Below are 27934 nucleotides of genomic sequence, written 5' to 3'. Positions count from 1 at the left end.
ATATAATTATCTGAATTATCATGTATACACTTATCGGGCGAATTCTCTCATAGTAAAAAATTATGTTCTATCAATATTGTTATTATCGTGTAGGAAAACGAATTTGCCTACAAATTGTCGTCATCGCAAATTTAGGTTAAGTTACATACATAATACATAATATCATACCTGTAAACGGGCAAAGATGATTATTTTTCTCTCCAGCTGTTCTAACTACGGTCTACGGAATAATAACACACGTGTATATTTATTTTATATGTATATAATATCGTCGTATAAAAAAGTACATTACAAAATCATTGTTTATCGTTGGTTATAATAAAATAATAGGTATACAATTAGTGTGATTTTTATCATTAGTTTTATCATAAATTAAATAACACTATATAGATGTATGGAACTCATATTGCCTACATGCAATCATTGATCGGTCGTTACTTAAATTAGTATTCGGCTCAAGAGTACTCGCCGTGGTGTCAGGAGACGAGTAGACACTTTTATTTCCCATCTCATGACACAATGTGCCGCCGCTATAGTGAGTCGAATTCAAAATAAAAATAACGATCGATAAATGATGACGTTGGCGTTGCATATCTATATGGCATATTTAATCTGTGGTTTTATAAAGAGCTGTGCGTGATTTTTGACAACATGCAGGGCCAAAAAATGTGATGACATAATTTTCGTTTATCATGGTGTTTATACACATTTAAAAATTAATACATACTAAATAATATTATGAAAAGTTAATTTGCACAAAATAAAAACGTAGGCGTACAATTAAAAACTGTCATATCCGATTAACGTACCGTTTTTGGAACGCAATACAATGATTTGATTCAAAAAAAAAAGAAAGAAAAACAAAGAATAAAACAAAACATATTAATATAAAAAAAAAAAAAAATTAGAGTAAAAGGAACAAAATAATGTCTTACATAGAGTTTAATAAAATTACCGACCGTCGCGTATCGTGATTACAATTTACAAATCACTGGTGTATACGGACAACGGAGCGGTACGAATATAATTATATCAATATCAATAATAATAATAATAATTAATTAGTCAAATATAATAAAATATGTTTACGAACGACAACAGTGTAAAATATCGTATTATTTAATATTGTTGATTTTTCGTTTTAATTATCACTTTCTTAAAGCTAGCACAAAATGAAAATGCATTATATAACATAATAATAATCACAACGATAAGTCGACGCGTGTACAATAATATTGAGTATGATGTATATAATATGGTTAACACGAAGTGAAGCGATCTCAATAATATTATCAATAATAATAATGATGAAAAAAAAGTCACCGAAATGATGTAGGACCATAGAAAATGTCGTATAAATAGTTCGCCGACGGACTATTTTCGGTTTATTCGGAAATGATATGGAACAAGTATAGGATGATTATGATTGTGATAGTGATGATTTATGACAAATGCGAATATTACGGATTGTTCGTCAATTTGCATTGAGCTCGCTTTACGTTAAAGTAATAATAAGTATATAACGGTAAAAATAATATCAGCGCCGTTTACTACTATCTGGCGGCGCCGGGAAGGTAATTAATAATGCGCACGTGTCCTACACTGCAGCGAAGACAGGTGTAAATAAAAGAAAATATATGTAAAAAATGACCGAAACTGTGAAATGTGTGCCGGGTATATTTTTATTACCGTTGTGAGTGCGCCGGTGTTTATTTTTTTCTTCTTCACTGGGATGTATAAATAATTGTTTCGGACAAAAACGGGCATCGGTAAAAAGTAAAACGGTTTCTTTTTTTTAAATTCGTCGTGCTGTTGTCGCGTCCACTGTACACGCGTGCGGCTACGTCGCGTATAACGCTGCGAAAGCCCGTGGCATAATATAACTATCGTAATCGATACAATGGCCAACAATACGCTGAATGCAATTGAAATTATAATAAAAATATTTATATGTACACACAAAAGTGATAATAAAAACTATAGGCAATAATTTTTTTCAAACATATTTCGAATGGGGTGAATGCGTAGTATATATATATAATATTATTAAATATTATTAATAATGATCAAGCTGCGTCCATCGGTCGCCGACTGTGCGGCGTGTTTCGAACGCGCCTAAATAATTTGGTAATAGAAATACTTAACATAGAGGGCTATAACGTCATAATATTATATATTACACGATTCTGCACACTAGTAGAATCGAATGGTAAACGTGTGGACGGACTAGAGATGCGCGCATGTCCGCTACGGTGTACGGCAGGTACATGGCTGGAATCCATGTGGTTCGAGGCCCGCCGTATGTGTGCGAACTGCTGCGGGTTACGACTGTAATGAACTACATTTATGATATACATAATATGACTCGACGTTAAAATAATAATTATATGTACAATAATAATAATAATAATGGTCTGTTGACTCTGTTGACTATAAATAATAATGTGTTCACGCTTAGTTCTTTTCGGCCGGTCGATAACACTATAAATCACGACTTGTCGAATACATTGAATACAAACACCACGGCGGCAGTAGAGCGACCACGTGTGCCGTTCTCATTCCCAGTTGCAGTAGGTAGGTACACGCGATTTTCGGTTTTTGCCTAACAAGTTCCTCGACGAACATGACATAATATAATCGTATGTGTTGCACGCATTTCTAATATGATGTATAACCCACAGATTCGTGGGTGGAGGGATGAAACACATATGTTCGCGCAAGTTCGAGATGCGTCCCCAGAGACCGGCGCTGCAGGCCTCCCGGGGCGAACGGACATTATTTTATTTTTTTTAAGTTTTATTTTTGCAAAACTCGCGTAAAAGAAATAGCCCGGCACAGACCACCCTGATCGGCGGCGACCGGTCGTAATTCATATAATGACGTGTTATATTATATTATGCTTATTATACGACCGTCGTAGTCGTCATCACGTGTTGCGGTTTAAATGCTAATCGTTAGTTTCTTCAATATTGCCTGCATATGTTCGTGGCCAAAAAATTCGCGGTGTACTGTCAGTCACACGGGTAGATGGTATGAAGATAATTCGACAAAATTCTGAAAACCTTGTGGCACCTCCCCGAGCAGTGATGTTTGGATATTCACTTTGGTCTCGTTGGCACGGAGGCGGTAGCAGCGCGTACTTGTATATATAGAATAGTTTTTTCAAAAATATATATATTTTAGTCTTTGACGAGTCGCTATACGGCGGTGGTCACCGTCTTCGCTTGCGCGGACGTGTCGAACATCCGACGAAAAGGAGCGCGCCAAGAGTTCGTCCTCTCGTTTCGTCATCGGTGTCCAGGCCTGCCGCGGTGCAGACTAGTGCGGCAGTGGACTTGGGCACCGCCAAAACGAGAACGTGTGCCGGTCGACGCGTCATTTCCGCGGCGCGTCCACTAGCTGACCGTGCCGCCACTTCCGGCCGCGGCGGCGTCAATGGCCGAGGCTGTAGCTGCGGCCGCGGCGGAAGCGGATACGGCGGCAGTGGACGGGGCCTGCAGCGCGGCGGCGATGCTGACGGCGGTCGGGTGCTCGGCCACCGCGGCCGTGGTGCTGGTGATGTGGTACTGTTGGGCGGCCGGTGACCCGGGGTGCACGCTCTCCCGGTGCCTGCGCAGGTCCACCTTCCGCTGGAACGCCCTGTCGCACAGCCCGCACGGGAACGGCCTGTAGCCCGAGTGTTTGCGCAGGTGCGTGATCAGGTTGGACGACTGGCTGAACGCCTTGTGACACACCACGCACTTGTGCGGTTTCTCACCTGAAAAACGACAGGGAAAAACAAATATAATATAATACATCGCACAACACCCCCGTATCGCCCAGTTATAATATATATATATACATATATACATAGGTATAATATTATACGTCATTATATTATTATATATTTGTATCGTATTTTATTCGAAGTCGCTGCACCCTTAAAAAACATCAACCGTACACGTTAACAACAACACTGCACCCGTACTGTCACGCGGGGCTTTATAATAATATAATATTATATGCTATGTGTATACAGAAATACGCGATGGTCGGGCGGTGCATTGGTGAATACACGTAATAGCTATCCGAGAAAAATAACCACGCTCAAATTAATTTCTCGAGTTACTCCCCGCAAACAATCTATCGACGAGTTTAGTAATTTTTTGTGATAACGTGTTCCCCCGCATCGTCGTTCGACGATATTGCTATTATACGTCTATACGCACAATCTAAGTACACATTTTAATCAAAGGTCATTCGGTATAGATGGGACACCTATTGCATATACGACACAAACGATGCGTTATTGCAACCTACATTACAGCCACATCATAGAGATAGCTACATCAACTCAGCTCCTTACAATTATATTTTATCATAAACATGTTTTTCAAATCTCTCATCATCACAGATCTCCTTATGGGTTATGTACATCTCCAAACTCGTAATTCTAATGTGGAAGGAGGTGGTAGGGATAGATCTGCTCAGAAGTTCATAATTTTTACTAACACTATACTATGCACCAAATTATACGTAACTTATCTAACTTAACTACCTATCTATATATAGTCTATAAATCTTCTGTTTTTAAAACTCTTTAAATTGTCAACATATTGTTAGGTATTAGTATTTACTTTTTAATGTTTTAACATTATTTGATGATATTACACGCGGACAGCATATATAGTTCTACCCGCAAGTACAAAAACAAATTTCTTATTACGTATTTACGTCACTACACTACAACATAATATACCAAAATGGCAAAATGTACTAATTTCAGACGGAAAACGATCACTCTGTATATTATAATATAATGTCACATAATATTACAATATATATTCTGTGTGTGTGTGTGTGTGTGTGTGTGTGTGTGTATATAATATGCTCGTAAACATTCGACGCGCCCCCTTTTCGTCTCGCTCAGTCACGACCTCCCCCGCTAGTGACCGGACGGACCGCGCAAACTTTACACCAATCCCTGCACGTGACGTCAGTGTTTTGCGTACGTGGGTGGCGTGCGCCCGTGCCCGGGTCGGAGGGGTCAGTAGGGGGTGAATTAGGGCGCATGTGGCCGAGGACTCACCGCCACTGTTTCAATTTGACCGTATGATATACCTACTACTAGAGTGTATAATAAGTCAGGTAGGTTAGTGTATATGTACTTCGTATGCTATACGTATACAATAATTAAAATGCACTTACCGCGACTAATTGCATTCGCCATTATGTACTTACTATACCGTAATTATACATTGTATTCGTGCGACGCCTGCGACGACGTGCATACGCTTCGAGGGTTGAGCTTTTTACACGACGTCAAAGTATACTCTACACGGTGAAAAACCCCGATAGCCAGTACACCTTGCACTTAATCCCGTTTGATTTTTTTATTAAAATATTTTAAATAGCTCGCCAAAAATCGTCGCCACGCGCCCGCGGCATATCATATTATTATAAGGTTTGTGCACACACATACAATAAATTAATGTATTTAAAATAAAAGTGTTCGTCGAAAGTCGATATATATTATTATTATTATTACAGGTCGACATAATAATATAATAAAGGCCATAATTATTATTGTGTCCGCGGGGGGGCATATACGTACACACACTTATATTATACGCACGTATAGTAGGTAGGTATTCAAAAATATGTCAATTTATAAAATATGTATCGCGTACCGTGGGTGTGTAATATAATATTTTACTGATATATAAGTATAAGGTACCTCTCATATACATGCGTATATTTAAATATAGGTATTACCTGGAATTCTATACTGACATCAAATCGTTCGATCGACATTTACGGGGTTTATATGATACGCCTACAATAAAATATAATCTAGTGGCATAATGATGGAGTGATGGCCCAAAAAGAATAGATAATAATAATAATATACTTATACACTTATACTGTGATTATTATTGTCACTACTATTAATTGTTATATGTATGTATACATTACTGCGATTGATATAATTAGCCTGTTTTTTTCTATCCTAATCAGTGCGGCTCTTTGAAAATCACGATTTTGCAATTATTTGAAAAATTGCTTCATTTACACGAAAAGGTTCCGGACTGCTGTCCTATGGTATTAATTTACATACGAATTATTACAGATTTAGGTTTTTTTTTCATTGAAGTATAAGTAATGTTTCAGTTGATTGTGAGTTTCTTCCGATGTTAATGTGCTGTTGAGTATTTTGGGAAGTGGATAATAATTATGTGTTCAATATTTTAAGGGGTGTTATGCACGTGTCACACAATGTAACGACTGAATTAGAAGTATAGTAATTTTATACTAATTTATAACAGTATTTTATTATATGACAGCAGTCAATTCGTTGCCGTAAAATGTTTGATTGACTATCACGTACATAGAAAAGTTATGGGAATAAGAAGTTATAAATGTAGAAAAAACTAATGTAACACAATCATATTGACTACAAATAACAAGACAATAAGATTTGTTTTTATGGGCTCTAACGGGCAACGGCTAATGAATGTAAGTTTTTGTGCAAATGTGAAGATGTGTATTTTTATTAGGTATTTATTATTATGACGAACATATAGCGAACATATATATGTTTAAAGTTTTAACGATTAGAATTAAAGCTAATTAAGCGTTTGTTTAAATAATTCTTGCTAATTCGAGTATATAACACGCACATTCTTATATTATTATTATTTATACCATTATACTCGACTATACACGGTGTATCATAGAGATATGACAATTTTATATTAAAATTAAATTTGAATGTGTCAGATCTTTGTGATACACTCTGTATACCAACACAATACCCATAAACCGGGAACAAGTTGCTGGACGAGTTATCCTAGGCTGACAGCGACATTTCGCGACTGGCCTAAAAAAAGACTTATAGAAATTCATTGAGATGCATTAAAACAAAAAACACAATAGCAACTTTGACCTTTGTAGATGTCTGTAATTACATGTATCAATGTATGTATAATTGCACAATGTATACATATATATCGCAGTTTTTTCTCAAACTTAAAAAAGTGTATACATTTATTTATTATTTAAAAATCTCGAGGTTGATACTTATAATAGTATAATATACATCTATATACACATTACACAGCTTATACTGCTTACAGTAAGTACCTATTTTATTACTCAAATTGCAAAATTGATTCAAATAATTGATTTATATGAATTAAATTGTATACACTATGTAAGTATATGTATAAAGCATATGCCAAAATATAATAGTTTATGTGACCGTGGCATATAAGTATATCATACGCAGTTCATCCGGAAACAAAATGATTATGACCAAAGGAAGAGTAGAAAATTATACATAGGTATACGCAGAATAAATTCTTAGAAGTTACAGATTATTATTTTTGTGATTCCGAAACTTTTTTCTCGTTAAAAACCTATGAATGGTAATTTCACGTGTCTATTTCATGTTGACAGCGACCTACATAGTAGGCTACATTATCTAATTTAAAAGGTAACGAAGAATAAAACTCTTATAATATGCAATTTATATATAAACGAAGTATATATTTTAATTTTAATTTGGCAAGCGGGTGCCTAAACTCGAAATTTGTAAGTTAGTAGCGGTCTTATTATAGCAGTGTATATCTATAGTATAGTATATAGTGAACATTTTATTTGTAAAGTTGAGCTGTAGTTTAAAGGGATTTTGTATTTTAGTAGTAACATCACTTTTTATGAGGCGAATTAAAATTAATAAATATTATTTGCACAAAATATGTAATGTACAAAGACAGAAAGTGTGCGTTATACATCGGATTCTAACGCGAATAAAAATTATTAATTTGTATCCTAAACACAACAGTCTAGGACTTAAAGAGAATAAACATTCAAATTACAATAAGTTCCGTTTGATTTAGTCGTGTAAATAATAAATATGGTACATATTATATAGTATATATATTATATAAATATACCTAAAACCACAGCGCGGTAAATAATATGTGCACACCCAACACATATTGTATATATCGTGGCCGTTTGGCGTTTTACATCATTCGGGTAAAACGTCTATATACTTATAATAGATACTTATAATAATATTATTATTATTATTATTATTATTATTACGATTTACGGCAGTGCTGTAGGGGTGTGACCTCCGGTCTAAACAGACTTTACATACCCACCACCTTCCTACAGTATATACATATACATATACAACAAACATAATATTATATGTACCCAAGTCCTACATAACACACGCACGCACATACTTTACGGTATATGCGACCGACATAATAATATTTCAGAGGGTTATCGATAAATCATTATATATTATTATTCAGATCGGACAAACAACACAAACACGCCTATACAGTATATATATTATATACTTAATGCTTATATACATATATATATATATAAACATATAAAAGTATATATTATGTATAATGTTATATACACACACGTATATAATATATACGCGAGGTGGAGTTTTGAGAGTCGGTGTGTAAACGTCGTTATTAAAGGACGTTTGATTTACGGGTGAAATATCTTATTATTACGCATTATTTACGAAATGCGTATATAGTGTAAAGTCGTCGCCGACAATTACTAGAAAAATAACTGAAAACGGACACACGCACGGTGTGTGTGTGTATGTGTTGAATCGCAGGGCGCCCATTAACTCTCGTGTGTACACACGTCGCAAGTATATATGTATATTATATATTTAAATATATTATTAAATAATAACGCTCGACCTTCTTACCGCACAGGTTTTTTAACGAACGTAAAAATCATAAATAAATTATATAAAGATACCGCGCGTACAAAATATATAATCGGAATGACGTGATGCACGCCGCGCTCTCGCGGGTGGAATTAATAATGAAATATTAATATTTTGTTATCGACCTGTATAACTGAGTTTTTCGACGTCTAGAAAACAATAACTCGCAATGGGGGAGGAGGAAGTGAAGGGTGCCCTTGCCGCCGATTTGCAGTTTTTCCACTTAATTCCCTCTTCCTCCTTCTACGATAGTATAAATAATAGAAATGACTAATGATTATTAGACTGAAATGTTATAAAAAGGGGAAGTTAAAAACTTAGAATAATTAAGAATATGCGTTCGGTTACATTCAAATATGAAACTAAAAAAAAAAAGTCTTATATATTAACCAACCAGCCAATGTGGATACTGATTAATGATTATTGCAAATTAGTAATCAATAATTACCGATCTAATCCATACTAAAAATGTACAAATTAGTAACGTAACACTTTCTACATAAAAATATATTCAAAAATGTATAATATAGTCATAAAAATGACAAAATGGGAACCAATTTGGCTACTCTCAAAAAATTCTAGGCAACTGATAATTGCAATTTAAACCTATTTTAACTTCTGAACTCGTGATAATATAAGGGCGATTTAATTTTTTTTCTCGAGAAGAAACACATTTATATTTTATACCATTAGTTGAGAGGAGATTTGGATGATATGCTGACAAAAAAATTAAAATTCGTATCGATTTTAAAAAATTATATAAAATAATAATATTATATTGAGCAAAAAAATTTAATTTTAAAAATGATTATGTAATAATATGAACGATTTTATTTATTATGATTTACAACTTACAAACCCATCTCCACCTATTGCTCATTCGCTCAAGAATTAAATTAAAATGTGTATGTTTTGCAGATATTTGCTACATAAATTAGAAGCACAGAAAAAAATACGAGTGCTAAAATCCTTCTTATAACTTATTTGTCCCAATGTCGCAGTATAATAAATGACAATGATACGGGTGACGCGTCTAACAAATTTGTTGCGGTGACATTACACGGGTCTCGCTACAAATTTACTGCGCAAATACAAATACAAGTATATTATAATAACGGAAAAACACCCCGCCGGGGCAAATCAATAAACCGTACACATAAATCATAATATTATTATTGTACCTATATAATTACATAGGTACCTGCCCAAACACAAAACCAAACACATACAGACTAAGTAAAAAACGAACCTGAAAAAGCCATCAATTTCGCTTTATCGTTTGATATTCGTATAAAAAATACAAATACACAATAATACAATACATAACCTGCGCCGCGGGGACGAAGCGAGACGGCAAGGTAAAAAAAAAACACAACATAAAAACCGTACGGAAATTTACGCGTCCGGACGCGTGCCTCGCTCGACCGTTTAAATAAATATTGACACGTCCGAGAAATTATTGTTACGACTCGCTCCGGTGGCGGCGGTGGCACATCACACACGCGTTTATAGTCAATATAACATAATATTATTATTATTATTATTATTATTGTATACGACGAGGGCCGCCGTCGATGTATTATTTATAGGGTCGTATTTATGTACGTATATATTTATATATGTGTGTGTACGATAGATATTAATATTATATATTATTGTAACGAGTGCGACTGTGGGACGCATATAATATATATATTTATTATTTTTGCATTTCCTCCGCACGCCCCGTGCATCCTCTGCGCGACGAGACCACCACCCGGAACCAGCGGCACCGCCACGCGCTCACCGTATGTGTGTGTAGAATCTTCGAACCGTTAAGTCACACGTATCCGTTTACCTAACCGCATTTTTTGTGTTTTATTTATTTTTTTATTTTGTTAACCTCTTATTTTCTACACCGCTGTCGCGCCCACCGTCGAAAACCCTCTCAAGGGTAACCGAGCAAACGCGCGCTCGTGCCTCGTGCCAGTGTTCAAACACAATACGGGCTTAAGTATTATTATAATAATATAATATAGTATGTTTATTACTATAATAGTATAATGTGTGTGCAGTCACTGTGGTGCATGTTCTACTGCACATACGCCTAAGTGTACGACGTATAAGAATAGTGTAGTGACGCGATTTGCTTTAATGGAAAAGTCAATCTATCCTCGTGGGACGCCCCTACAGTGTCCTCCACCCCGTTAACCAAACACTACATATGTGATACACGCGGTATAGGTTTACCGAGTGATCTATTTTACGTAACACTCATTATTTGAAAAAAAAATTATAACACTAATGAAATAATATTTTTTATAGTTTTTTAAAACTGTTTTGAAGTAATGTTTTTCTGAAATATATATTTTATACTTTTTTTGTTTATTACTAATTTTTTACTTTTTTGATAAAAAAAAATGTTTTTTTAATTCCTTATTCCAAAACAGAATGTATTTTCTAAGTACTTTGATATTATATAATATTTAAGTTTAGATGAGTTAAAAAATTAAATTAAATGTTGGTCCACTACTTCACTGATCATAACTTTAAATATTTATACATTAATAACTAATAAACTCCTTGTCCGAAATTTGATTTATATAAATCTAATTTCTCGAAATAAAATTCTGCTTTGGAATCTAAAATAAAAATATATATGTAGTCATTCAAAAGTGTAAAACACTTAAAAAATATATTAATAAAGAATAGTATAAAATTTAATTATTTTAAAAAATATATATCTTATAACAGAAGTATGTTAAAAAAATATTTTTTAAAACAGTATTTTCTTAAATATTATGAGTCTTCATTAAACGGATCACCATAAATTATTGTACGTTCCCGCATAATATATAATACAACGATGCAGCTGCAGTTTTTGTATACGCTTTGAATGAAGTAATAAATGAAGACGAGCGTAGACGGGAGCTCGCTGCAGTTAATATAAATACGCCCTAATAAGTGCTGTCACCGACAACGGCGTATATTATTTTACGAAACCGTGTTTTTGACAATATTATAATAGTATACATACAATACATGAATATTTTGGTTATTCAAAATCATCATCGTTTTTGTGTGACTTTATACATCGATTAAATAATAATATTCTTTATAATGACTCTTTATATATATTTGATAAACCTCGAATAAAATAAAATTTCATTTTTGCTCTACTCTAATGATTATTATAGAGATACTCACCAGTGTGTATATATGTGTGTTTCTTCATATCTGACTTCTGGTGGAACCGTTTACCGCAAAACTGACACGGATATGGTCTCGTGTCAGAGTGAATAAGTAGATGCGTCGATAGCGTGGAAGAACGCTTGAACGTCTTGTAGCACAACTGGCACTGAAAAAAAAACTGCGTAAATGGATATTCGTAAATATACTACACACTATAGAAGTGGCAAAGTCTCTATAAACGTAAAAGCATAAAAAAAAATTTCTATATATTAAATACATAAATTTAGCTTTGAAACATTAAGAAAACCCAAACACTGCATCATGCGCGAGACTGTGGTGTGAATTAACTAATTTAAGTGTAAGCGTATGTACCTACATCGTAGAGACTACAAAAAAGTCTGGATTTCAAAAAATCATTACTTCGTGAGTTTTGTTCGTTATTGTGATCTATCAATTGTGAAATGAATTAGGCGAGTCTCTAGTTGTTACTCGCGAGTTAAAGATTTTATAAAATAAATTTTCAGTTTTTTAAGCTATAATAATAGTCTTTACCTATTAAAAATATGTATAGTAGGCAATGCAAAATTAATTGAAATACGTATTAAATTTATAACTTATTATCGTATTAAATTTTTTTTTTTAAAAGATGATTTCATCACTTTTGAAATAAAAACTAAAAAGGAATAACTGTCTTAATAATTTAACCTATTACATATTATATAGTCATTATACACGGCAATTGTCGAAATGGCTGGCACTCTAGGCCAGTGATAGTCGACGTAAAGAAAGAAAGCAAGAATTCATAGCGAACAGTTGGACGTCGGGTGAGTGGGCTGATCGAGTTTCGCGTGGACGATAGTTATATAAAAGTTCATAAATACGATTTAAGGGGTTGAGATTCGCGACCGCGTCTTACCGTGTGGTATATCTATATACAAATGATTTATTGTATACATATAATAATGTAACGCTGTCCGATTTTATAATCGTCCGCATGGTTGTGACTCTCCGACCAAGCTTAGGGTAATAATTACGCATAGGTAGTTATTAACGATTATAAATCGCAGACGATTTAAAACACGCATATCGTGGCGAAAAAATCAGGGTTCCTATTAATTATTTTGCTAGTTCCATGAATCAAATCGCCTAGACTGTTATATACATGTTTCGGTATATATATCATCGATTTTATATATTATAAAATATAATATTTTGAGTAATATTTGTACTACAGACAAAACAAATGTTTTATCTTCTACTGTTATACTTTTATCATTTATTGAGTAAAATATTATTTATTATTTATTCATTGTTTATTATTGTAATCATTATAATCATATAGCCTAAAATAAATTATAATGATTTACATGTACCTACAAGAATATTATATTGTTACCAGTCCCGATGTACCACCTATGAATTAAATTATTGATAAAAACAACTTTATCAATTTCACAATTTAACATTTTTATTATTGTGTCTATATTTCAACTTCCAAGTCATCAAATCGTTATTTTTCAAATTATAGGCAGTAGCTATCATACCTGTTAAGCATTTTGCGGAATGTGTATTTTGTTTGTTTGGATGACATGAATACATGATCACCAACACTCATGTTTAAGTTGAATCAGTAATTAAGTGGACGCATTTTTGTTTCCTCTTATTTCTTACCTCGTGTTTCAGAATTTTGCAAAGGTATTCGAAGACGATTTATTTTTTAAAGCTTTGTTCATCCGTATCTTCGTATACCATTTCTAAGGGTAGCACGCACATTACTCGTATTAGGCATTTAGGCGTATTAGTACTAATAGCTGGTCACACATTTTAGATCTGTCATCAGTGCCAAGAATATAATATTTTTACGTCTACGTATGGTCTTCTCATCAGCCACCCCTTACACGCCTATAGTTGTTATTCTTAGCTCCGTGCTAAAGTGCAACTCGTTCAAACCATTTCACGTATAATATATACCTATATGCCTAACGCTTTATAATATACATAATACTATGTATATAAATTATGTTATCGTCGTATAAAGCAGCGCACTAGCACAATACATTATTATATGCCTCGCAGTGAGAAAGGCACTGGGTGATCGGTTTACGTGTGGGTGAGGGGTGAGGTAAACACGTTTGCGAAACTCGACGTCGCGACGACAGTATAATATATCAGGCGCGCAGTATAACTCGGTTTAAATCGCCGCCGCTATGGGAAATAAAAAAATAATAATCAACAACGGTTCCGCGAGCTTTATCTCGTCGCGGAGAGTGGCATAAAAAAAAATTGCAATTTCGTTAATTAACTCGTGGCCGCATTCGCTTCTCTGTACGTACAATACTGTAATATATTCCTAGCCGCGGTGTGACAAATATGGAATTATTGTCGCAAGATCGAGTCGTTATGTATATATATTGATATCGTGTACCATTGCGCTCGGCAGTAAAAAAATAATCTCATACGTTCTCGATTAACTCGTATGACGCGTGTGAGTATATTATAGTGATATTTATACACGCACAATACCGACATGGCGTACATATTTTAACGACTTCTCGGCGGCGGTGATACGCGTTTGCAGTACAGTGCGTCGCTATAATAATACAATATTTTCGCGTTTTCGTAAACCATATTACAGTTAATCTAATTACTTTTTAGTTTTTATGCAGTATTAGGATAAAATATTGTTACACACACCCAAATCAGATATGAAGTTAGGTAATCAATAACGCTATCATATGATTATCTAAAATAACATTATCATATAGAACCACTGCAAATAAAAACACACAAAATCATAAAAATAAAATTTTTAGGATTATCCGTAGATTTCTATGCTATATACATTACATTTGTGCACATACAATACGCTTATTGCTTACGACATAATTGTTTGCTATTCGTTTAACAGTAGGTAAAGCACCAATAAAAATAATAATAATAAAATAGTCTCAATTGGATATTTTCTGCTCGTCGGTTATAAATCATTATAACACGAGTATATAATACGTATATAGATATTATTTTACCTATTGAGAAGTAACCCAAAAACGGTCAATGTGGTAAGTACTACCTTGCAATATAGTGGCCATATAATATCGCGTGTCCGGTACGTTTGTGAATTTAAGTATAATAAATAATTATCTAATATATTGTTGTAAAATAGCATAATACAGAGTAAATAGAATTTTGGATATAATCAATCGAAAAGACATAAACAGATTTATGTGGGGGCGTTTAGTTATATGGTTACCATGTGCGTTTACCTAATATTTAATGATGATGAATTCTCCGTTGATTTGGATTTCTACGTCAAGAACGCACGGGTACTTATATCTATATAATAATGGTCGCGTGGAGCTTTTTATCGTCCTGTTTTTTTTTTCGTCGATAGTCGATATTGTACATTTGCACAGCACATACATGACAATTATTTAAAATTTTTAAATCCCACTAAAAAAATCACTTTCTGAATCACCAATCTATTCGCCCCCTAAGAAAGACCTGTCACGCAGATATTTGGATACAACAACCACTAAAATATCATTATTTTTTCTATTTTAGATTTGTGAGTTAATAATATGTATACCTATACTAAATGAAATAATGTAAGAATTCATGAACGTTGAGACAATAGAAAAATGAACGAGTCCGACTAACCGTATAATATAATATAAGTATACACAGTGTTACTTATGTCTTATATTATGAAGTATTTCATCCGCTATAATAATATTTAAATGAGAATTATACTGTAATTTTCTATTTTTTTATAAATTTATTTTAATTGATCACAACTGGGTAAAAAAAAATGTTGGTGTATCTGTTTAATTTATTATGTGATCGTTATGATTATTAACTCTGTATTAATATTATTTTATTAACTATGCGATTATGCGGTAATACCCTATATATAGTATACATTGGCGACAAATGAATATACGCGTCGGACGATTGTTTTTAATGAGCGTGTGAGATGTGTACTGTTAGTAGTCCTCGATACGACGATCTAATACGGATGGATTACGCATTGTATCATAATAAGGTTAATGATTGTTTTACAATCATTCGCAAGTTACAATATGTAAATGAGGCCAGTTTATGAAAATATTTATTGCGCAATAAACGAAAGATTTGTAAATAAAGACAGTTAAATTAAAAAGAAAGACGTGCAAGTATAACCATTTTAATATAGTAATATAGTAAGTATTTAATCTGCATAATAATAGGGTTTTTTTTGGGAGAGAAAAAAATAAAATAAATACTTTTACTTATTGTGTATAAAAAATTAATATACTATGGGAGAAGACGACATCCATTTATTCTTCAAATAATTTACCAATGATATTATAAAATATATATACATATATATAGGTATATACACATTATATATATTAACATTTAATCATTTATTGAAGTGTTGTTGAATTGTATAATTAGTAAAAATATTTCGAAGTACTATCCATATTATATAAAATAAGCATTCCTATAAGTGTACTTCCATAACTATTACAACATAAATATTTTGTGGTAAAATTGAAATTACATACTATGCTCTCGTAAAAATAAAAATAATATTCAAGCATCATAATCATATATTTGCCACCGCCATAAAATATCAGAGAATCAATTTCTCCTCATATTATGTCTATGACGAAACACCTATTCCTTACCATAATAAAATGAATGCATTGGTCTACCTGAACAGTTATATCTGTACTTAAACATCGATGCAAATACGTCATTTAAAAATGACATGTAAAAATAATAAAACTAATTATAACGCAGTGGGATCTATATAAATAATGTATAAAGCAATAATAACCGAAATCGTCGATTGGCAAATCAAAGCAGTATAATGTGCATTTCTAATGTCACTATTGGCGGCAAACGTTTAGTGCGATTTTTCTTATAAGCAAACAGGAAAAAAATACGCCGAAGTTGTATACACCATACAATAGATAGGTGTAAATTACAAAAAAAAAAGTAATACGAAGTGCGTTTAAAATTTCTTGTGCGACAAACGTAGTAAAAGTATGATATTGCGTATATTATGATACGACTATGTTTTATATATAGGTACCTGAAAAGATCTCTCTACTCCCAAAACATTGTCTGTTAAAGTTTCCGGGGCAACGGATACGGGTGACGTTTCCTTCTCGCACAAACTTCCGGGCGACCAAATTTCTTGACTTCGCTTTTTGATACACAAGTTCAACGGCGTTTCAGAAACTTCATCTGAAATATTTGCAGTTGGATTTCTTAACAATATTATACATTTAGGTTACATTGTTATATAAAAATTCTTTATTAAATATACATTGTGTGGTGGAATGACGGTGTGCGCCGGGGACATAATATTATAATATTATACCTATAATCGGACCAACTCGTCGGACAGTTGGCGATGCACTCGGCCGATTTATCGTCGACTAAATTTTAATTTCCATGAGGCGGTTGGCAAAAATGTCTGTATAACACGCCACATAATTGACCGCATTACTAATTATAATTGCTTACCGCGCGTATTGAAAAAATAATAAATTACTGAGATGATAATAATGATAATAAAGTAAAATTTTATTTTTCCGTAAACGGCGAAAAAGAACGATAATATTATAATTCCGTGTCATATACAATATTATGATGCGACAAGGGTTGTTGTCGCATAAATTATGTAAATATAATATGTACACCTATATGGCCAGTGAATAAAAGTGAAAATAAATGATTACTGGCGATAGCCATCTCGTCGACTGCGGTAGGTAGCCAGATAGGTACCCTGCATAATGAATATGTATAATACCATAACTATATTATAAACATACCTATGCAAGTACATACAGCGTATAATATATATAAAATCAAAAAATAATTCAATTCCTAATGGAAACGGTTCCTCGGGGTTGAATATTTGACGATCTAAACGTATAGCGTATATATTTATTATTTATTATATGATAGCTTATGTAACTCGTCATACAGTAGGTACATTACAACATGTATATATTATATTATTATACGATAAAATAAAAAACGACTGATGAAGCGATAAAACGACAGCTATCAGATTCAAAATATATCTTGCCAATTGGATTGTTGTAAGTATATATATTATATATGTATACTACATTATCATTTTATTATGTACTATTTAATATTTATAATAAAATTATATATAAAAACATAAGACATCGTTATAACCATATTTTATGACTCATGATGATTTCTGCGAGGTAAGATTTGAATGAATCGTTTGGACGTATTTAAGTTGGCTTACTACAGGATTGATAGACGGACGGTAATATACATTTCCGATTTTAAAAACTAGTTAACTCTTCAGATTTGCGTAAAAATTACTTTAAATTTTACGTTTATATTATTACAAAATTAAAGTATAATAATACAATAAATTACAATAATGTACAAACAAATTTATTAAAGACTCGGAAGAGTTTACATATATCCATAAAGTAGTACTGAAATAGATTATTCGGAGAATTTTTAGCCTTATTATAGGTCATTAAAATCGGAAGGATTTACAATCGCTCTGCTGAATACAGCACTAGATAAAGGCGCTGGGGTTGAAAAAAATTCACAAATTAAGCCAATGTAAACATGATTAATAATTCAAAATTTAAAAATAATTTTATGAGATCAAATATAGATAACTAGGTGTATATAACACGAGTATATAATATTATATACAAACGGAATAGTAAATATCATATAAAATAATGTCACTAATATATCCATCTAAGAAATACTTTTAACCGTATTCGATAGTGTTGAGTAAATTTTCGAAGAACGTATTCGTTTAAGGGTGTTCTAAGCGAATAAATTGTTCATACATTTAGAACAATAATCTGGCGAAAAAAAATATACTTCTAGTAGTCCAATTTTAATTTTGAAAAGAATTTTGAACTTGTTAGTTTTTTTTTATGTTTTGTAGGAAAAACTTCTTTATTTATTTTTTGTCTTGTTAGCACTTTAAAGTGCATATTAACTTAACAAGTAAGTTATTTAGAACCGTAGTACTACGTAAACTATCCAAAATGTCCAAAATCTATTTCCTAAAAATATAGAATAGACGGTAACAAATTCAAATGATTTTTCAAAATTGAAATTTGATTACTAGAAGTATGTTAATTTTTCGCCAGCTTATTAGCATTATTCGTTGTATAGGATATTTACAAAAATATTTTTCGAATGCCTGTACAATGACTTATGCATGCGCGTACACGTACACTATTACACCATACTACCTTAAGAATTCAACCAAAGACATATATTTTTATTATATTCTTTTAGAAAACCTAGTTATTCATTTTCAGACATAATACTATAAATTATAATAATATAATCAACGTAACGATTAAATAATGATTTTATATTTCAGCTATAATACGTATGCCGATATTAGTAATCTAAATCTACCAAAATTCTTATAACATAACGTTTATTTTTAATAGGTTTAACCGATGACTTCGGAAGTGTTTGGAAAGGTGATTTCTGTTAAGAGAGATGTTATAACATACTTGTATTACCTACAATCAGTGGCGTAACAAGATGGGAATGGGCCCCGGGGCAATTAATAAATTAGGCTCCTTAATTCTATATATAGGAAAAACCACATTATACGTTATATTGTTGTTTAAAATATAAATACCTCTATAAAAACCATTATTGAAAATAAAATATAGATAATAAATTGATACTCAAAATAAAAAGGAAATCCATTTAATTATACTAAAACTAATTTTAAATATTAACATTTTATCATTATTAATTTATTAATTCTATCGAATCAAATCAAATAAAATAAAGGCTATCAAATCAAATTTATAATCTTTTACGAGCTTTAATATTAGCAAATTGATCTATCACTTCACTTAAATCCAATTTTGAAGCTGCAATCAATGATAAATATTTGAGTCAATCTTGTCCGGTACTATTTCTAAGATAATTTTTGATTATTTTTAGTTTGCTGAAGTTACAGGAATGGTATAAAATAGTAAAATTGCCATGAACACTTCTGTTATATCACATTCCATCACTCCAAATTTGGTTATTTATCCTTGCATAACTGGTAAACATTACACGTCTCAGTTAATTCAGGAAAAGTTAGATGGTAAACATTGAGAAACTGGAGCGAAAAATTTGGTCCTATTACATCCGAATACTTGCTTTGAAACTGATCACATTTTTGCAACAGAGTTCTTTCGTCAATGCTACGTAATACTTTTGGAGTTAAAAAATCAAATATTTTGTTGACTTTACTCATACCAATAAAACGTGTATTTAATTATCATATTAAAAATATCCAACCCTTTTTTCAATTTTATTTCAATTATTTTACGGATGTATTTTTAAAACTTACCAAGAGCTCTGAGGGCCCCTAAGCTCTAGGGGCCCCAAGGCACTGCCCTGCTTTGCCCGATGATAGCTACGCCACTGCCTACAATAGAATTTTGTCATCGGTGAAAAAAACCTCCACAATTAATGATTAAATATTACATATACGTATAATATAATATTTTTTACGTTTTTTAATAATTACACAACCTAATTTGAAATAAATCACTAAACATATTCTTCCAGACTATTATGACGAGTAAATTGAAGTAATATAATTTATTTTATAACGATAAAACATGATTTTATTACAATGTTATGGAGCATTTAGCATTTTTAATTTTAATTTGGCTTATAGCAGCTTTTTCACTATTTAACGGTTTTTGTATTCACTAATCACATTTTTAACTATTTAAGCGATAGTAACATTGTTTTTCGATTATAAGTATAGGTAAGTAATACAATTATTGACATTTAAATATTATAATATTGTGTTAATATATTTTGTATCTTGGCATACAATGTTAGAACAAATGTATTATAAAAAACATGCATTTTTAGATGATTCGATTGGTTTTTATTTTAAAGCATTTTTATGTCATCATTCTTACACTTAGGGTTGCACAGCCGTTAGAAAACAATATAAAATTACACATGGATATGACTGATATGCGGGGTGTGTCAAGACGCCATCATAGTATAATATTTTTGTTTAATTCACGACAAAGTTGCCTAATATTGTCCAGGTTCGATAATTTTAAAAGACCTATAATCAGTTTTTTGATATTATTAAAAATGGCTAAAACTTATATTTGGAAATAATATGATCACCTAATAATAAAATAACAACAATAACCGGTGGTTGAAACACTTTTGGGCGATATTAAAGAATCAATTGGCTATGACACCGAACGTAACAGTAACGACATATAATATGTACTTGGAAAAATACAGAATTGTTACGTTTGTAAATTTTATGTTAGCATCGAAGTATAGACTGTATAGTAATGGTATTTAACTTAGTCGATATTACAATCAGTATTTTATCGAATACAAAATTTATGTCAAATTTTTTTATACATAAATTGTTAAACTGTTTAATTTTACTGTCGGCCGTTCTGATTATTATATTTTGTGCTATATAATATACAAAAATATTAATATTGTTTTGATATAATAATAGCATTTAACTAATATTTGTATAGACGCTAAACAGGCAGATTCCTAGTACTCATAATTATTTTTTATATTTTTATTTTTATATTCATCTGTGCAATATTTGTTTTCTCTCTAAGGCACACGAGCAACATGGATAAAACGCATTCTCGTAAAACGATTATAATAATTATTTATGATTTTTGAGTACCTAATTTTACATTAAAATCACCAACAAAATTACCAACAAAAAAATAAAGATCAAATTATTATTGAGTTTATTGGTTTTATATATTTTTATAAGTTTATAACTATTCCGGTATATAATAATATAATCGACAATTTAAAAAGTATAGTGCACTGAGAGATCATCTTAATTGTATAATACATTCGAATATTAAACGAATGGGGGACATTATAATATATTTTATATATCCGAACGGATCTCCAACAAAAAAGACACACTTACCGAGCCTGGCCATTTCGGGCGTTTGGCCGGCCGCGTCCACGCTGGCCCTGTCGGGCGAGAACTGCAGTTGCCGGAACCGTTCGTGTTGCTGCCGGTGCATGTGATGGATCTGCAGCTGGAGCTGACGCTGGTATTCGGTGGTGCCGGTGTTGGCGGTGCAGAACGCTTGACCTGGTGCGGACAGCGGCGAGTACGGCATCATGAGCGGCCACAGGTACGGCGACATGGGCACGTTGAGAAATCCGTATGGCATCATGTGGCCGGGCGTGGCCACCGCGGGATACGGCATCTCGGCGGCGGGCGTGTCCGCGGCCGCGGCGGCCGACCGCACCGGACAGAACGCGCTGTTCCGGTGCGACCACCGGACGCTGGTGCCAGCCGTCGGCGACATTAGTGGACCTTGCGGCGACGGTGTGCTGCCACCCGACGAACGTGCCTGAAGTTTCATTGTCGTCCCTCAAAGCGTTCGACGACGACAACAACAAAATTCCAATATTATAATATCACGACAGGTGATGTCGCGATACTACTGCTTAATGTGTTCTCGCGGCTGTCCTGAATATGAAATTACTGTATAATATGTAATCGGCAACGATCGTCTGAAATAAAACGGAAATGGTGAGACTTTCGTAATACTGATCAGCGTGATAGTATATGTCTAAAGTGTGCGTATTTCAGATACATAATTGGTAATTAAACCAATTTACCTAGGTATAAATTATGATATGTAAATGTATAAGAAAATGAAATCAACTTAAAATGCACATAATAGTAAGTTCAGACTGTCATCTTTGAAATTTTCAATTTAATTGATACCGACGATAGATACTTTGGTCAGTGTGGCTTATGTTTAAGTATACATAAAAGTATTCTAGCTATAGATACAAACACTTTTGTATAGTTCATTTTCAGTGGAAGGGCTAAGGGATATTTAATAAATACACCTCATCTTTGTATAATTATGAGAAAGCCGTGATCAATGAACTGAGTTCCGGATTATTATATTTCCGGTACTATAGTTATGGATAGATTTAATTATATGTGAAAAATATGTCATTTGAACTAAACAATTAATTTTGCGTTTTAAACATAATATCTTTAAGATGAGTCCTGTAACATCTGCGTGTGTTGTCTCCGTTTTATAAGTGGGTATAACCTAGCAAATTTATGCACAGCAGATCACGTTTAGCTCGGTTAGTTTAAAAATTAAAGTAAATTGACTTATTATGGAACTCGATAGTAAGAAAATTATCTGTGTTTGTATGTTGGATTTTACGATTATTTAGTTTTTAAGCGAGTTATGAGCATTTTTAATTTATGCTATATTATATACACATAACTTGCTAAAAAATTAAACTATCGTAAAAAAACCAACATATAAACACAGATGATGCCACCAAGTTTCATAATAGGTTGATTCACTCCAATTTTTAAACCAATATGCTAATATGGAGCTAAACGTGATCTGCTGAGCGTGAATTTGTACTTGCATAAGATGGAGCAACACATGCGATTGTGACGCCCTCTTAAGGTTCAAAAATAAGTTTATTAGATACTTTGTATACACATTGTGTTCATCTGACTGACCGATCGACATGCCGTTATTACCAATATGAAGATTTACAATTTGTTTACAGTTGGAAATCATTGACTATGTTAGCTATTATAATATGTAACTAATAGTACCTACTATTGAAATAAATATGAAATAGATAAAATAAACAACATTTTTAAAATAAAGAATTTTTTTTTATATAATATGTATCAATTCATATATAAAAACCAATATAAAAATTTAAAAAAATCAATATATAAGATCTTTGAAAATTTAAAAAATATCCTATCAATGGAAATTATAGTTTATCGATTATCATACTCTCAAAGTGAACCTGTCTTATAACTTGTTTTTATATATCTATACTTCAATATTATATATAATATTGTATAAAATAAAATTAATAAGTATAATATTACGACTTGTAAAATGTGAAAAATAAAAAAACCTTTTAAACGTATTGTCTAGCTTATGTATAACAGACAACTCTTTTGATTTTATATTTTTGATTTAAATTTTTGTAAGACTATTTTATTATTTTTTCAGTAATTTAAATCGATCTGCGATAATTCTAAAAATATAGTTACTTTCATTGCCCAAATATTTATATGTGCATACCTAACTACATATATTATCTATAATTCATATTACGCTGACTACATAAATTATTATTGCAGTCGTCCAGGGATCAGTATACAATGGGATTGCGCATGCGATGGCACATGTTTATATTATTAAGCAAAACGTAAAGAATATATCGTGACGAAAACTTAGACCAATTAAACAATCAATATCTCTTTTGCCGTTTAAATTTTAATGTTTTAACCAGAAATTTTGGATAGAGACTTATCCAATGCATGATTATTATTACTATTATATTATTATATGCATATATTACATGCGAATGCCGAACAAAAACCACCTCTATAGAAATATAACACATCATAATTCATATACCTATACAGTTATATATTATATACACCGCAGTATACTGAAGCGTATAGCGTGTGTTCCAAGTATGTCCACATGTGTGTGTGTGCACGTTATATCATATATATTTATTATAAGGCATAGGCATAACAATATAGCAGCCAGCACCAACTATTCAAATATTAACTAATTACCTTGTGGCGTGACTTCGCCGCGCAATCCTATAGTCATTTGCCAATGGGTTTCATCGATTTTTTAATTATTACATCGCGGCGGATCATTTGCGTGAATTATTTACGTAGACTGTAGGAGACATGATATACAATATAAATATGTAAGTTATTTATATATATATATATCTAATAAAGGGAGATTTTTTTTTTATATAAAATATTATTTCGAAGTATAATTTATATAATACACGTGAAGTTAAAATATGTCTACGGAATTCGGGCCTATAACTAGCAATATGAATGGAGGTATGATATGAGTAACATTATATAGACGGCCGATTTAATTCGATCTAATTCTAGGGTAAAAAGTATAGGAAATAAAATTATAATAATATTAGTCTTACTAATGTAATATAAATAATATAATATGTATATTCATTAATAAACCCAATTTAATAAAAAAAATTTTGACATGGCCCTTTTTTATGCGCAGGTCGTGGTCAGAACCGACTTATCATATAATACTATAATATACTAATTACAAATAACACCGTATATACATATGTCATAGGTCATATAAAAAATTGGTCTATTTAAAAAAAAAAACTATTCGAAATCCAATTCTTAACGATAGATCAGTTTACCTCCAATAAAGGTATACCTATAACCACCAATTGTTATTTTTTCATTTTGAACTGACAAAAAAGTAAACACTAATGAATAATCATTATACTGGAGTATTATAATATAATTCCTTATTATATACCACTATATATATATATTATATTAAATATTGTTCAATAAAAACATTAAACCTATTATGTGACTCGATCTAACTGTCCAGGAGTTATGCGTATAATCAGGCTAGAGAGTCGTTGCGAACAGTAGTTAGGGGTTGTCTATTATTGATACATGTATTCTGCAGAATGTGTGGTATATATGCCTATATATTCAATAATGGAGTTACAAGCAAACGTTTTTATACTACATCACAGTCAGAAAATAATGGCTATTAAACGCAATTGGTTATATATAATATAACTTATCTTAAATAATATGGATATGATGGTTGCTCAATATTTGTTGAATAGAAACATCTTACCTCAAGTATTATTATATCACATAAATAATTTATTATTAATATGTAGGTATCTACTTTATGTTTATATATATTATATTATATATTTATGTTGTCATAGGTTATCTATATATAAGACACGGAAATAGAAAGTTATATTTTTATCTATATTTTTTGGTCATCATAACTCATAGATTCTAAACAACTAGAAACATAATAAAATATCGTAAGTTCATAATTCAAAAAAAAAATGTTATGTAAAAAAAACATGCTTATATGTACGAAAAAATATATAACGAGACAGTTTGAAATTTTTTTAAAGGTATATATATATATATATAAGCATATATATATATAAATTAAAATATTATTATGACGTGTGCAGTGGGTGCACATGGTACATTTTATTTAGCATACATACTATATTAAATTAACATGTACAAGTCACTTAATAAATGGCGTCAAATAGCCGGGATATATATATACACATTTTACTACAGTATAATAGTTCGATAAATAATTTAATTATAATTTTAATAAAATACACTTTAAATTTGTAAAATTTATTTACGCCTAATATGAGATATTTATTTTTGCATTTTTGGGTTGCGTTTATGTGCTGTAGCCCTATAATAGCTTGTTATTTTTTCGAGGTTTTTTGGCGGTCAGCGCATAAACAAAATATGTGTATAAGAATAACATGCAATTTCTATCAAGACAAGTTTTGAGAAAATAATAGCGAGACGATAAATTATATTTTAAACTACAGACAAAATAAACAAAATATATTTCATTTTTAATTTCTATTTCATTTTTCTAGCTCGAGCAAATCTCTAGGTAATTACAGTATACTAAATTTAAACGAGTAAATATTTATTTTAAAAGTTTTTTTTTATATTATCCTGCAATATACACAGTACAACTCTACGCTCAAAATGTTTCAAATAATGTAATAAATTATTTCTATAATAGCGGTAATTCGATATCAAAATTAACGAGAAAACGAGAACAATTACTATAGCAATATATTTCCCAAGAATACGAGTAAAGATATATTATGTATAAAAAATTTAATATTATATATGTAAGTAGGTAAATGATTAATTAAAAAATATTGTTAATAGACAAATTATAGCGTAATCATAGAGCATACATTATAGTATAAATATTTTTTTAAGTCACAATTTCAACTTTTGGATGATAATTAAAATATATTAAATTATGTATGAAATAACAATCACTGATATGTCCGTAAGCGAGTATACCTACGTCATGTTATATAATTTACGAAAACATTAGGTATATATATACTATAAACATATTTGAAACATATAAGAAATGGTCAAAAAAATGTTACAATATAAATATTTATATACCCCATAAATCTATTTCGATAATTTATTAGATACACGTAATATATATATATATATATATATATATATATAGAGAGAGAGAGAGAGAGAGAGAGATTATTTAAACTCTATATATATAAAAATAATTATTATGTGTGTATGGCATACACATTTAAACATTTAAATCGTACACGATATTAATATACGGTATACGCAATATTAATAAATGTGGTCAATAATTGTCAATTGTCATACAGGTGCTTACTAGGTATTTATAAAAATAATGTACGGATAAACTTATTTTTAGTTCCATTGAAAATAAAAATTCAGTACCATTTCCAACGAATTATTATAGGTACCTACCCAATAGTTTTCCGTGAAATATAATAGAATATTATCATATCACAATAATTTAGCAGAATAAAGACGTTAGAATCGAATACTGTGAAAATACTTAAATATCTAAATTACGTTACGTCAAAGCCTTTCAATAACTCGTCGTTATCGCGTGAGTCCCATCCCCGTGACCTGTTATATACGATTTCGGATCGATAACAATTATATCATATAATATTAAAATATTGTTATCAACTCACCTGTGATCGTTGCAGACAAAAAATAAGCGTGACTTGGACCTATGCAAGATTTTTTGAAATTACGGCTATACGTCAATCGGCGGCTGTGGTGGCGGCAAACGGACGGACGACGTTAACGAAGACGGAAGCACTACCGTGATTCACTGACGACTGACTGACGTTGGCGCGTGGCAGACCCGGTACCTCCGAGACGTCCGACAGAACAAGCTCCGCCCACAGGACCTGTGATTGGTGTATGATGGTTGCGCGCGCAGTGCCCACCACAAACAATCGGTCGGGGGAATTTTACGGTAGTGGTCGAAGGGGAAAACCACTGTCCGATGGTCCCGCGACGATATTATTTTTCAT

The 27934-nt window shown here is 31.8% G+C and overlaps 1 protein-coding gene across 1 annotated transcript; it reads right to left on the bottom strand.

Annotated features, from left to right (window-relative positions):
• Positions 1–244: 244 nt before the first annotated feature.
• LOC132928058 (zinc finger protein 574-like) lies at positions 245–27726 on the bottom strand. The gene is made up of 5 exons (XM_060992622.1): positions 27587–27726; positions 21903–22501; positions 17007–17161; positions 11942–12092; positions 245–3757 (listed from the first exon to the last, which is right to left on the bottom strand). Exons 2-5 carry the CDS (start codon positions 22348–22350, stop codon positions 3396–3398), a joined length of 1116 nt encoding a protein of 371 aa, XP_060848605.1. The 5' UTR covers positions 22351–22501; positions 27587–27726; the 3' UTR covers positions 245–3395.
• Positions 27727–27934: the final 208 nt, after the last annotated feature.

Source organism: Rhopalosiphum padi, chromosome 3 (assembly GCF_020882245.1).
Source record: "Rhopalosiphum padi isolate XX-2018 chromosome 3, ASM2088224v1, whole genome shotgun sequence".
NCBI classification, from domain to species: Eukaryota; Metazoa; Arthropoda; class Insecta; order Hemiptera; family Aphididae; genus Rhopalosiphum; species Rhopalosiphum padi.
The sequence above is the reverse complement of the archived record's forward strand: the minus strand, read 5'-3'. Positions and strand labels throughout refer to the sequence as shown.